The sequence below is a fragment of the Notothenia rossii genome (genome assembly GCF_949606895.1).
Source record: "Notothenia rossii genome assembly, chromosome: 7".
NCBI lineage: Eukaryota > Metazoa > Chordata > Actinopteri > Perciformes > Nototheniidae > Notothenia > Notothenia rossii.
Genome location: NC_136905.1, coordinates 31,433,572 through 31,447,615, shown reverse-complemented (window position 1 = coordinate 31,447,615; position 14,044 = coordinate 31,433,572). Strand labels below are relative to the sequence as shown.

Here is a 14,044-nt window from a genome sequence, read left to right as displayed (position 1 = left end):
TTACGGCCAGTTTTCAGCATTTGGTTTTTTCTCTCAAACCTATGAAAGGGTATAAAAATGAGTGAGGTAGCTGGACCAAGTAAGAAGAAAAAAACGTATAACTTTCATACGGAATGGGAGGAGGACTTTTTTTTCACGATGACATTTTCCAAGTGCGTTTGCCTCATCTGCCAGTCTACCATAGCAATACCAAAGAAGGGGAATGTGGAGCGGCATTTTCGGACTGTTCATGGAAAATACGACACCGACTTCCCGCCGAAAAGCGAGCTGAGAAAGAGAAAAGTGAAGGAACTGAAATCCCAGTTGTCCGGACAGCAGTCATTTTTCACGCAACAAACTTCAAAAGCGAAAGCCGCCACTGAAGCATCGTTCCGGGTGAGTCACATCATCGTCAATAACAAGAAGTCCTTCCAAGACGGAGAGATGGTAAAAGAGGCATTCGTTGAAGCAGCTGACTCATTGTTCCGAGACTTTAAAAATAAGGCAGAAATATTATCTTCGATCAAAGCTCTCCAGCTGTCAAGAAGCACAGTTACACGGCGCTGTGAAGCCATGGCTGAGGATTTAACCCAGCAACTTTGGAAGGACATTGGAGATTGCGAGTGTTTCTCACTGCAGTTGGACGAATCAACGGACGTGAGTGACACAGCCCAGATGTGCATTTTCATTCGTATGGTGTTTAGTGATATCACTACAAAAGAAGAGCTATTAACAGTACTGCCCATGAAAGAACAGACGCGAGGAGAGGACATATTTCAGTCGTTTAAAAACTTTATCGCGAAAACTCAGCTCCCAGTGTACAAATTGATGTCTATCACCACGGATGGAGCACCCGCAATGGTTGGCCGCTTGAATGGATTTATTGCAAAGTGCAGGCAGGACGATGCTTTCCCGGACTTCCTAAATTACCATTGCATAATCCACCAACAAGCGTTATGCGCTAAAATGCTCAACATGAAAGAGATCATGGATGTTGCAACGAAGATCGCCTGTTCTATTCGCGCCAGATCTCTTCAAAGAAGGCTATTCCGTGCACATCTGGAGAATGCTGACTGCGACCACTCTGAGTTGTTGCTACACACTGACGTGAGATGGCTTAGTCGAGGGAAATTCCTGCAAAGATTTCGAGAGCTCTGTCCGGAGATTAAGGAGTTTTTCCGTGTAGCTGGACATGCAGAATACACGCAACTAAATGACGGTCAGTGGCTGTTAGACTTGGCATTTTTAACCGATCTGACCAACATGTTGAATGACCTTAATCTACAGCTGCAAGGAAAAGACAAAACAGTGATCAATATGATCAGCTCGGTTAATGCTTTCAAACGAAAGATGCAACATCTCTCCTCAAAGCTGCAGCGCCATGATTTGGAAAACTTCCAGAACCTGGCGTCAGAGCTGGAGATGCAAAGGAAGGCCTGTGTGCAACTTGACACTGCACGCTACACAGAGCAGATTGACAAATGTCTGTCAGAGTTTGACAAACGCTTTCAAGACTTTTCTTTGCTCGAGCCAGTCGCTACATTCATGTGCTATCCTTTTCGGGAAGATGCTGAGGTTGATTCACTCGCATCAAAAATTGCAACACTGTTTCACCTGAACTCTTCTGTAGTGGAAGATGAGATTTTGACACTACAAGCTGACATTGAGCTGAAGTCCAGAGCTCATGGACAGTTCTGGAACTTACTCACAGAGGTAAAGTACCCCAACATGAGGAAATGTGCTACCTCCTTGACAGCATTATTCGGCTCCACTTATTTATGTGAGTCAGCCTTTTCCCACATGAAGATCATCAAGTCCAAGTACCGTTCCACCATGACTGATGAACATTTGGAAGTGTGCTTGAGGCTGGCTGTCAGCAGTTACCGTCCGGACTATGCATCCCTGGCTGATTCAATTCAGTGCAAGTCATCAGAGTAAACTCGGGTAATGACAAAAAATGTACATAGTTAATTGTGTTGTGTTGTGCAATATTGGCTCATGCGATATAAAGAATCCTCAATATATTTATAAATAAATATATGTTTTACATTTTTTGTAGTAGGTAGATCATTTTGACTTGATCATTTTATAAGTAGCTCTCATGCTGAAAAAGTGTGAGCACCCCTGCTCTACAGTATATTACATTTTTCTTCCTTTATTTCCCATTTGAGCCTTTTTCAGGAGTTATTTTACCTTTTTGAGGATGACTAGGGGATCCAAGCTTACAATAAGCAGCCATGTTGTCACCAGTCAATTGATACCAGTGTAAGCATACAAATATTGGATTCTGGCTGATAACAAAGGCCGATTTAAATGTACTGTGAGTTGACCCAAAGTCAAAGATGCCCAGCCTAAAGGTGCCCAGGTTATTTTTAAGGAAACAACAGTACATGTATGTTCAGTATCCTTCCTCATAACATATTTGAAAGTCAATCAAGTGTCTTTAATCCTGCATTGTTTATTTATCCATCTAATTATTCAGGTACTGTAGCTAGCAATCGCCTTCCTCTCTACCTTAGCTTCCCTATTCCCACATTCCCAACAGTACTACCACCTTTAGATCATTGAAAAAGTGTGAAACTTTTTGCATGTTTATTCCGTCACCAGTGTGCACATCCATGCGCATCCTCATGCACGACTAATGAAACAGTGACCCACCATTACAGAGTGCTGAAGGTTACAAACTCCCCAGGGTACCTTTAAGAGTCTAATGCTGTTGTTTCTCCAATGACCAGTAGATGTATTCTCCATGAGAACTCTGATTCTGTGAAGTTTAACAAAAATACCTCTTTTCTCCAAATATCCAAAGTCTATTCCACAATCAATCAGGGTCTCAGAGGGGGCTTGTTTAGCTGTGTGAAATGGTTGCAACATGTTAATCCCTCCTCTTCTGCTTCCGGCTTGTTGCCTAAATAATTTTGATATTGTGGCTGCAGTAATTTAAAAATGATGGCGGTGGACGGGGAGCCCTCATTCAGCATCAAAACGTCCCTTCAGAAAGCTACGGGTGATGTCACATGCACAATGTTTTCCCTCAGTCTGTGTGGCCTTCTGCTTAACTTAATATGAGTGTGACTATGAAAAGGTCTTAGCATTGTGCACTCGGGGGACTTCTGTATGTTTACAGTCCCTGCGGTGTGTTTTCAATTACGGGTCAATCTCCCCGAGTTAAGTTTGTTGCATTAACATGCAAATCCCAAAGGATAATTCAGGACCACACCCAGAGAAAGCGGGACAGAGAGAAACATCTAGCTCTTATTCTAACTGATTGTGATTAGAAAATATTAAAGGGATAGTTTGGATTTTTGAAATGGGTTTGTATGAGTTACTCATCCATATTCTGTACATTCAGCCATTCAATCATATTTTAGCCACATACTGTATGTAGCTGTTTTACCTTCCCATCAGACAGCACTAGATAACTAAAGCCATTATCTGTGTGCTCTTCAAACCCACCAGACTCTATCGAGATGAAACTTTATTTTACCTTCCACAACATGGAAGATGCTGGTCTACCGATTTGCTGTCATTTGAGGATTTTGTCTACTGCTGCCTAGATTGATCAAGCTTGTTTTTATTTTTGTTTGTGTAATCTCTTTGTTGAATCCAATCTAACCCTTCAAAACATCAAAGTAACCAAATAACACAAAAAACGAACCAATCAAGGCAGCAGTAGACCAGCAACTTCAATGTTCTGTGAGGGAAATTACGTTGTTTTTCATTGTAGTCTGGTTGTTTTGAAGAGAGCATAGATTACCTTCTGTCCACCGTCAGAAAGGGCTTTCTGAGAGCAAAATAATGCTTGAAAATATTATATAAATACTGTACATTTCAACTGATTGTGACTTTTTAGGTTGTTGAAACATGTTGTGCTTCTGACCCCGTCCACAGCAACACAATGCTGAATTTCATGCTGGTAGTTAATACTTGTTAAGATCCAAAGGATGTGCAATGTGCAATGTACAACACACACACACACACACACAAGGATGAGCACGATCTTTAACAAGCTGGACAGGTGTGTAGGCCTCCCACGTCTCTTATATTCACACATGTACACACACATGCACGCACACACACATAAACGTATACACACACACAAACAGTTGTAATTTCATAACTCGTTTATTGGAATCGGTGCAATTCCTGCTGTAAATCAAAGTGACTGACAGAAGTGATTATGCTAAAATCAGTTTTCAAATCCCAATGACATCCTGTACTCCTCATTCCCTCTTGAGCCAGATGTGTATCATAACTCTCTTCCCCCCCCCCCCCCCCACCTCTCTCTTTCTCTCCTTCATTACACACATATTTTCCGTGTCTTTTCTTGGCTCATCTAGACTTCAACTCCTCCGCATGGCATTCCTCCTCTGTCAGCCAGAGGCCCAGCTTCTCCTCCTGACCTAACATAATGCAAAGACTAAACAGCAAAGTGATTCCTATTACATATAGGAGGCAGCAAGCGGATCAGAGTATTCCAATCAGAGGGGCAAGGTGTCAGTGAGCATTCACACCTAGACCCTCTGGTTTAGAGATGTAGCAGGAACACAGGGGGTGTTTCTCAATGTCGAGTATGGCTGCTCCAGAGCCACTATTTCAAGCATACTACGTAATTGAGTGCCGCCGAAGGACTGTTCCAATGTCAGCATACTTGGAATTCTACCGAGGCTGGCGTACTTCGTAGCTGGCACATGTGTAGACTCCGCGGTCTTAAAATCCCCACAATGCTTTGCGCACGGACCAATTTCCAAATCTTTGGCGGAAATCGCGCTCCATTTAATTAAGGCGGGGCCTCTCATATGACGCACACCTGTTAGCCTGTTCCACAATTCTTCGTTTTCCGAGGCTAGGAAGGATTCTTGCCTCGCTTCTGAAGCAAATGACTCGGAAGACATGTGCTACCAAGCAAGCATCCTCGACATTGAGAAACACCCTGGGTTCAGGCAACTGTCCCGAACTCATCTCTAGGCACTGAACTCACTACCACCTAAAGTAGGTCAACTCCTCCCCCAGAGCCAACCCCTAATTAACTCAGGGGTATTTAAGGCACCTGTGGCATCATGGCAGCCTTTGGTTCGTTTGCTGCCTGCCTGTTGCCACATGGCCACCTTAAGGGTGGGTCAATTGTCAGATACTGTTGTCATGTTTGATCAGCAACTTAATGTTCCTCATGTGCATCTTATATTAGCACTGAATTACATTCCTTTTTATTAGCCTACTGTCAGCTTGTATCCTGGTCCACCTGGTGTTCCTTTGGCCAAGTGTGATGCCTGAAGTTCCTGTTAACCTGGAGGGATGTGTGATGTTCCCTCCTGGCCCTGCTTAGTAATTTAGTATTAATCACACAGAGTAGTGGTAAGTTTATAATTAAGTTAAAAGATTTAAATCTGTACTTCTGTATTGTAATCTAATGTACAACGTGTTTTTCGTACTAGGTGGTATCAGCTGCTGTTTTGCTACAGTTAGGTTTTGCTACAGTTAGGTTTTGCTTGAGTTAGGTTTTTGTTTCAATTTTGTTTTGCTGTCTTTATATTTAGGATTTTAGTGTATTCTACTGTTTGGACCAACTGGATAATTGTTTCTTCTGCTTTATACTCATTTGTTGTTTCTTTGCCCCTTGTAGGGGAGTTGGAGCCAGCTAGTAGTGGAGGCTATAGGCACACAGTCTGATTCCCTTCACGGCTTGTAGTGGTAGCACTGGGACACAGTTTGTAGTGAGTTTTGACTTGCAGTGACTTTTGGTTTGAAGTGAGCACCGGTGGTGGGTAAGGGACACAGCCCTGTTAGCCTGCCTCCCCCTGGCTGGCATCTGCCCACTCCCCTTTTCTTCTCATTGATGTTTAGTAATTTTCTATATAAAGTTTATTTACCAAGAATAAACAAATAAATGTGATTGACATTTTGAAATAAACTGTTGAACCACGTCTCTGTCTTGTGTCAGTCACAAACTTGTAGAGCCTTCTTATTTCTGAGGTGTAAATGAAATATCTCCTCGGGCGAAATTCCCCAAGTGGCGTTGTCAGGCATTTTGGTATTTGGGTGGCTCTGCCTTAAAAAACGACCACACCGTCACAAAGACATTGAATGACTCCAACTCTTGTAAAGTTGAGAGATGGACGATAAATGTTGACAAGGTGTCAGATTACACGTCATACATTTCTCAGACAACTTGCCCCATGGTTTCTGTAAGAAAAGTATTTAATGATATATACTCTCAATGGACCAAATGATTGATATGAGGACTAGACTCACTGATACATGTCGATGTTATAGGCAGTTGTCAATGGTTTCAGAGATGTTGCCTGTACTCCCACAATATGAAGCTATGTCTGGAGCACCGTCTGCATTCCACCCTGTTACACATGAAGTAATGTATTTAAATGTAATAACACTTTGAGCCACTTACACTTTACTGTCTCTATTTTGCTAATGTAAATTACTTAACACTTTGAGTATACTTCAGTGGGAAATATATATATATATATATATATAAATATGCATTTTAATTTGACAGGTACAGTAAGGATACATTTTATGTATTTTTGATTGTTATTATTCGGTTTTTTTAAGCAAAGGACATAAAATGCAAATATGTCTTCTGGCACTTTTCTCGAAGGCTACTCATATTGTTGGACCTAAATAATTGTTAGAAACCTCAACAGTTCAAAATCTACAGTATATTTGACAGGAAACCATGACGATTAGAGAAACAAGTGATGCTTTGGATGCTCTTCCCTCAATCTGATCCTGTACATGTGGCCCAAATCAGATTCATCTTGAAATCTCTGGCCCCTAGTTTTACGGTTCTAAGCCCCTGTGATCTTTTACTACACCTTTTTTTTACTATTAATAAAAAGGATTGCTAACATTTTTGCAAAGCATTGCAATCCCCTTGTAACCAAAACACCTTTACAATTGATATTTTCTTTATGAACCGTTATCACATTAATGTTATTTAGTACAGACTAAAGTTGGATACATACACCTACTGGTGTTTGCACTTCACCGGACTTAGAACATGAGATTGTAGATTAAAAGTGCTGCAGATGTTGAGGCTTGCATGGCTCACAATGGAGAGGGCTCACATTCTATTGTAGGAAACAGTAGAACTAATTCCTTCATTTTTATTTTCCTTATTTCTCCTGCCAAACTGGGATGCACCCTGCTGCATGCTGCCCACCCGCACACGCCCCACTGCCCACCCGCACACCGCCCCACTGCCTCCCCCACTGACTGCACCCAATTTAGCCTTTACCCAAATCGCTTGGTCTGGCCCCGCCCATATGGGAACAGCTTTTGTCACAAGTAAAAAGAAAAAAAACGTTTCAGATTTGCCTCCCTCCTTCCCTCCTCCCTTCCTCCCTCCTCCCTCCTCAGCATCAAGTGCAGCCTGAGCGCAGCGTGCCGGCCGCGACTCTCTCTCAGAGGCAGCAATGAGGAGGAGGGATCGTCGCCCTGCAGATACCGGGAGGATGCAGTAACACCCGTTTGTCTTCTAGTGGGATCATATTTGTATATTTCTCGGGAAAACAAACAATACGTTGCGGATTTGGCCTGTCCATCACTCGGATGCAAGCAGGTAGGAAGCTATTGTCATTTTGCAAAGTTATGGAGATCTGTTGAGCTGTGCTATTTATTAGTTTTTTATTGTCTATGTATATGTTGTCATTCATTTCTATTGATTTATTTCTGTTTGGATTGTTTATTCTGTTTTTGTGGTGAACTCTAACGATTTATTTCTGAGACATCTAATTGGATTTTGCAGCCTAAGTGGTGCAAAAAATATTCCTTATGTAAGGCTTTTAACAGTAATAGTATACTGATTTAACAGACTTTTTAAAATCCGTAAATCCGAAATAAAACAGTTTGCTATTTGTTTAAATAATGTTCTAATGCAAACACATTGTCCCACTTCTTTCCACTTGCATTCGCGATGTGTAACATATGCAGTTGTTCCTATTTTTTTACATTTAATTAAATATGTATAACTTAATGGGCTATTCATTTGCTTTACAATGAAAACTGTGATATTTGGGAATAAGGAAAGACTTACCTCAGATCTTGTGTCAAATATTTAGAATCTAAAAGTATTTTCTTCATGTTACTTAAAGTGTCAGGTTTCCTGCTTGTTACACTGAATTTAAACTCTATGCTTGAGATGTAGACGTGGTGAAAAAAAAGTTGAAATGAATGAAACAATCCTTTTTTATTAAACGTGATGTTTAACTAGACGATGAGCCAAGCTTACTGAGTTGGAGACGGACATTTGCTCCACAGCGCCATCCTTTGGTCACTTTTCCTTATGGGGGCCTCTGGCTCTTCCTGTGACTCCCCCCGCTGACGGATGCAGGGGGCAAAGCTTCTTCTTTCAGCTGACTGCAGTGGAAAATTGTTCAAATGAGCGCCTTCTGTGACCAAGACTCATCATGGCAGCATATCAGTTTCCCCTCTTTGCTGAATAATTGCAGGCTTTTCGTGTCTCTAAGTCATGCAGTGGGAGGTTGGAAGTTGAGCAGGGTCATTTTTGTATTCTCATTTATTGACACGGTTTAACAGTTCTTGTGGGCTTGTTTTTTATGACCGTCTGTTTGGGGCTGGTTAGATGTCGGCAACTGGGTATGTTTTATTGGACACTGTGGTAAACTTAAGACAAATAGTCTCCTTGCAGTTGGAAGGCAATGCACTTTCTGGCAGAACAACCTAAAAAGAAGAGGTTATTTTCAACAAAGAAAACTGGATTTGAGCTGTTTCTCTGATGATGCATTGATATGATGCTGTACATTCTTCCTGTCAGTTAAGTCTTTTGGAGCTTTGCCAAACCCAGCACAGTCTTGTGTCCACACTGCAATAACAATTAATTGAAAGAAAATGTGTGTCTGTGGACTTTCAAGACAATATAGGATGCCCCCCCGATGGTTTGTCCTCCATCTGGACTCCCAAAATGTCAACATGTCTGTCACACACCATTGAAGCCCCTCACACAGCCAGAATGTATGCGATCACTGTGGTTTTTCACTCTGGACTTCTGTAGGAAATGAACTGTTGGGTTTGCAGTCCGGCCGCAATGCTCCTCAATGATTGGCATCCAAATGATTTTCTCTACTTGAGTTTGGAATGGCCAGCGTGACTTCATCACCACAGCCATGCTGACGAAATGAAGCTGTCGTGATGGTCTGCTGAATCTATTCAAACTTGGCCAAATCAGAATTTTCCTTACAGGGTGTATCAGGATTATTGGCAACTTCACACACATACAGTAGAAGCATGAACCAGCAGGCTGTCCGCAGCCCACATCTATATGTTTAATGTTGTTTGTACGCATGACAAGGAATGGAGTGTAGCTAAGGAAACCAGATATGGTCATTACTGAAGGAGAAGGTTAACCATTGTGGCGAACCTCCAAGCCACTGTCTCAGGGTTCATCCTCTCCTTCCCTCTACCCGCAGCCTCCAGCATTTATTTTTCTGCAAACTTGAGTACTTTGAGGAACGCTCTTAAAAACCGGACTGTATTGAGACGCCCTAATGATAGTCTAGAGCTCTGGACCATGTGTCTCTAATATGTTGGACCATGCTGCCTCCATGTGGCCATACATGCATCTGTGTTTATATTGTCAAGGACCTGGATTGTAGACCTGGACATAGGACACAAAACCTTCTCAATTCAAGTCCACATGTTGGGTTTTTGTAAATCGTATTAAAGATTCCAAACGACATCATCTGTTTGTCATCTCACTGACTAAGCAGAGGCAATTATTACTTCAGCAAGTATCACAAACTGAATGAAAAACCTTTTGCAATGTTGCAGATAGGTGGTTGCTATACTGATACCCTAGTGTTCTCCGGAACAGAGGGGTGCAGCTTTAACAAGCAGACCTCTAAACTTACTTAGAGACTAAATTGAAGGTAGTCAGAAGCAGTATCTTTAGAAACTTTAAAAGGTCCCATGACCACCCATGGCTACTATTAATTGGCTACCCATCCCCTTGTTTGTTATGTAGGTTTTTATGCATGTAAACGGTCTGCAAAGTCACAAACCCTCAAAGTACACCCTGTAGCGAGTAAAACTCTAACACAGAAAATACCTGTCTATGCTGCCCACACTCAGCCTTATTTTCTCAGCCGCGGCTCCGCGGATTTCCAGCTTCGAACAGCCAGGCTGTGAGTGTGTGTGCTCAGGCTGAGTTCCACGGTGTCTCGCTGTCTCGCAGACCCCACGCAGCAACCAGGAAACGACACCAGTAATCCAGCTCACACTGTCCGCTCCTCGAGCCTCAAAGGGCGGAGCAGCGAGCCCCGCAACGTCCCGCCAACACGGCACCCAGACCCCACGCAGCATTCTCATCTGTTTGTCATTACTGGTGTCATTTTCTAGTTGCTAACGCCATTGTAACACATAATCACTGATGTTCCGCTGTAACGGTGGTTGACTCATCAGAACAGAGTGGGCGAGCTGACCAATCAGAGCACAGTGGGCTCATAGGGAGGGGGAGGGGGGGGGGAAGGAGCTCCAAAAGCCGTTTAGGACAGAGAGTGAATACACATTATATACAGAGATGCTGTTTGAGAAACCAATGTGAGTTTGGAACATTGAACAATTTAAATCTATTCTAGTAGACCTCAACAATGGAATTATGATCAGTAGAAATGGCCATGTCATGGGACCTTTAAAAGGCGGGGTGATTATATGCTGTTTTGTTCAAATTGTCATGTTATTGCTTGGATTACATCATCAAGATTAAGGCTCTGATGACAGCACCAGAGGAAAAAGTCATGAAATCACTAAACTGATTACGATTTATCCAGAGGGGCACATGAATGTTTGTACCAGTGTGTACAAATCTGAGTATCTAATGGTTATCGAGAAATTCCAGTCAAAAAACACGAGTGTCAACCTCATAGTGGGGCTTGAGGAAATGTCATAGGAATATTAGGGTTCATCTTCTGGCAGTAATGAATGTCTGTACCAAATGAAATGGTATTCCATCTGGTACATATGGATCTATTTAGAATGATAAGTCAACATGTTGACCTCTTTGTTACGATAGACTAGAAGTTAAGGCTTCACTTAAGTCAGTAAGATTCATCCTCTGAGCACCATAAATATCTCTACTGAATGTAAAGGCAGTCAATCCAATAGATGTCAAGACGTTTCACTGAAAAATAAAAATGTGATTCATTTAGGTGCAAGAGGAAAAATCAGGGTACCATTTAAATTTAGGAAATATTAATTGTCTTTACAACACATAAATATGTCTGGACAATTAATTGAGATACATTTTTTACGACCCAAGTGGTTGACCAACTGACATTGCTATTCCAAGTTACACAACAACTATGAATCTTGTTTCTTTCAACTTCTTCTACAAAGTGTTCTTATGTCTTCCTCTTTTCTCTTCATTTTTTTAGAGCCCGCCCCAACTTAACAATGGGCCCCATTCCCCTGTGTGTGCTGCTCCCAGTGACGGTGCTGGCTGTGGTGCTGGCTGTAGCTGCTGAGGAGAATGCAGTTGACGACGAGTATACCTGGCCACAATGGAAGGTGCCTCTGGTAAGGCAAAGACACACTGTCCCTCTAAGCAGTCCAAACTTTTCAGCGCATCCTCAGGCGCAGCTGAGCGGGACCTGTGGGATCGAGTGTCAGCGTCGCCTTCCTGCCTCCTCTCTGGATGACCTGGAGCAGTTCCTGTCCTACGAGACAGTCTATGAGAATGGTACGCGCACGTTTACCTCAGTTTCTGTGCAGGGCCTGAATGAGGTTGCTTCCTTGTCCCAAAACGTCTCATCTAGGTCCCGGCAAAAACGCGAGGTGTACGGCACTGATACCCGCTTCACCATCTCTGATAAGCAGTTCTCCACCAAATATCCCTTCTCCACCTCTGTGAAGATCTCCACAGGATGTTCTGGGGTTCTTGTGTCGCCTAAACATGTTCTGACTGCTGCCCACTGCATACATGACGGGAAGGACTATCTAGATGGGGTGCAGAAGCTGCGGGTCGGTATTCTAAAGGAGAAGTCCAGACGAGGGAAGGGAGGCAAAGGTAGAGGAGGGCGGGGAAAGGGCAAAAGGAGAAAGGGAGACAAAGATGAAGAGGAAGCGCAAGAGAAGGAAGGGGACGATGGTAAAGGAGACCGTAAAGGAAAAGGGAAAGGAAGAAAGAGCCGCAGTCGACGAAGTGCAGAATCGGGGAAACCTTCCTTCAGGTGGACGGGGGTCAAGAAGACCCAGGTGCCTAAGGGTTGGTTCAAAGGTGTGTCTGAAGGACTTACTGCAGATTATGACTATGCTGTTTTGGAGCTGAAGAAAGCACCTAAAGTCAAGTACATGGATCTGGGAGTTATCCCCTCTGTGAAGAAGCTTCCTGCTGGGAGGATCCACTTCTCTGGCTTCGATGATGACCGTCCTGGAAATCTGGTGTACCGATTCTGCTCCGTCTCTGATGAGTCAAAGGATTTGTTGTACCAATACTGCGATGCCAAACCGGGCTCCAGTGGCTCCGGAATCTACATCCGTCTCAAAGAGCCAGGCAAGAAGAAGTGGACGAGGAAGATCATCGGGGTTTTCTCTGGGCACCAGTGGGTCGATGTTAACGGGAACGGGATGCAGCAGGATTACAACGTGGCGGTCAGGATAACACCCCTCAAATATGCCCAGATCTGCTACTGGATCCATGGGGACTCAAGTCTGTGCAAGGTAGCTTAGAAATACAAAAGATCCCCCCTGGACCACCAGCCCTCTCCCATTCCACCTCTATGCTAAAGGCACCCTCCCCACTCTCCAACCAGGGGCCCTGACGACTGCCTCTCCCAATCCTGCCTCCCTTTTACCTCCCGTGCCTCCCAGTGACTCCTGTTACACAGATCTACTGTAAGATCACACAAACAACCCACATTCAGCCATACAGACTCAGTGTTGACAACAACAGGAATTTGTCTTCGTCAAGAGAATTGTGGCTGGTCAGCTTTTCTAATTTATTTGCTAAGAAAATGGAGAAAAAAATATGTATTATGTGTATTTTGCTGTTTTGCTTTCTATTTGGATTGTTTTGTTCTAGGATTTGACCTTTTTGGATACAATGTTGTAAAGGTAGTGTATTCAAATGTTAATGAGCGAAGGCCCTGGTACATTTATTCTATTCAAACTATGCTTTTTATGAAGAACATTTCCAAGTGTTCTCCACCACTGTAAAGAAGAGCGCGTGCATTGGCTTTGACAAAAGACCCAGAAGAAATTAAAGTAACTTTTGTTTCGCAAATGAACTATATAAAGACAACATTTTTTATACACATTTTAATTGAACAAACTGGTGTTTTGCATTTTGTAGATCTAGAACTTTGTTTTTTTACAACTACCTTTAAAAAAAAAAGAAAAAAGAAAAAGATTGTTTGTCTAAATAGAGAAAGGGTCATTATGGATCCTGGATAGATTTCTTATCTGATTAGTGAATCACACCATATTTTCTCTGTACTTGCAACACAGTGAAATGGGGTTTCATTGTTGTGCAAATAATTATACTGGTGCTTATCCAGAAAACGTGGTGCTAATTTATGAAACTGTAAACTCTATTGGGGGGGCGAGGGTGGGGATTTTTCAGAATATATTTTGATAGCCTAGTGCAGTTACTATGTATTTTATGTGAGGCTACATATGTGGGTTTTGTTAAGATGGGAATGAACCATGTAATGATATACTTGAGCTGTTGATATTTCTCTAATTCTATTGGTTAATAAGATTACAAAGGCAATGTTGCTATATAATAACAAATTAAATCTGGGATGTAATGTTTTTTACTTTTTTGTTGTTTCTGTCCAAAAATTATTCCTATCCTTTTGAATACCAAACACCTGATATTAATGATGCGGATTGATGACTACCAACCATTAAATCAAGATTACTACTTGTGTGTGTGTTTGTGATGATCCTCAATACGAAAGATCAGATTAATATTTTTGTGGAATGGGAAAACTGACGCTCACAGTGATGAACCCAAAGGAATCACCCGACTGTAGTTCCCCCGGCTTTTAGCCACTTTACTAATCTGGTAATGTTGATGTGGTGGGATGTA

At 42.4% G+C, this 14,044-nt stretch overlaps 2 protein-coding genes across 3 annotated transcripts in view; both read left to right on the top strand.

Moving 5' to 3' along the window:
* Positions 1-13,876, top strand: part of prss35 (serine protease 35) — a 28,247-nt gene extending 14,371 nt beyond the window's left edge. Inside the window, exons 1-2 of one of the 2 annotated variants that reach the window (XM_079691381.1) lie at positions 7,378-7,558; positions 11,388-13,876. In XM_079691381.1, the coding sequence (XP_079547507.1) occupies positions 11,407-12,681 (1,275 nt within the window). In that variant the 5' untranslated portion in view covers positions 7,378-7,558; positions 11,388-11,406 and the 3' untranslated portion in view covers positions 12,682-13,876. Of the gene's footprint in view, positions 1-7,377; positions 7,559-11,387 lie in introns of those variants that run through there. The other variant, XM_079691382.1, reaches the window with a different exon arrangement.
* Positions 139-1,917, top strand: LOC307046366 (general transcription factor II-I repeat domain-containing protein 2-like; the record flags this gene model as incomplete). Its single annotated transcript, XM_079692764.1, has 1 exon — positions 139-1,917. One exon carries the CDS (start codon positions 139-141, stop codon positions 1,915-1,917), a length of 1,779 nt encoding a protein of 592 aa, XP_079548890.1.
* Positions 13,877-14,044: the final 168 nt, after the last annotated feature.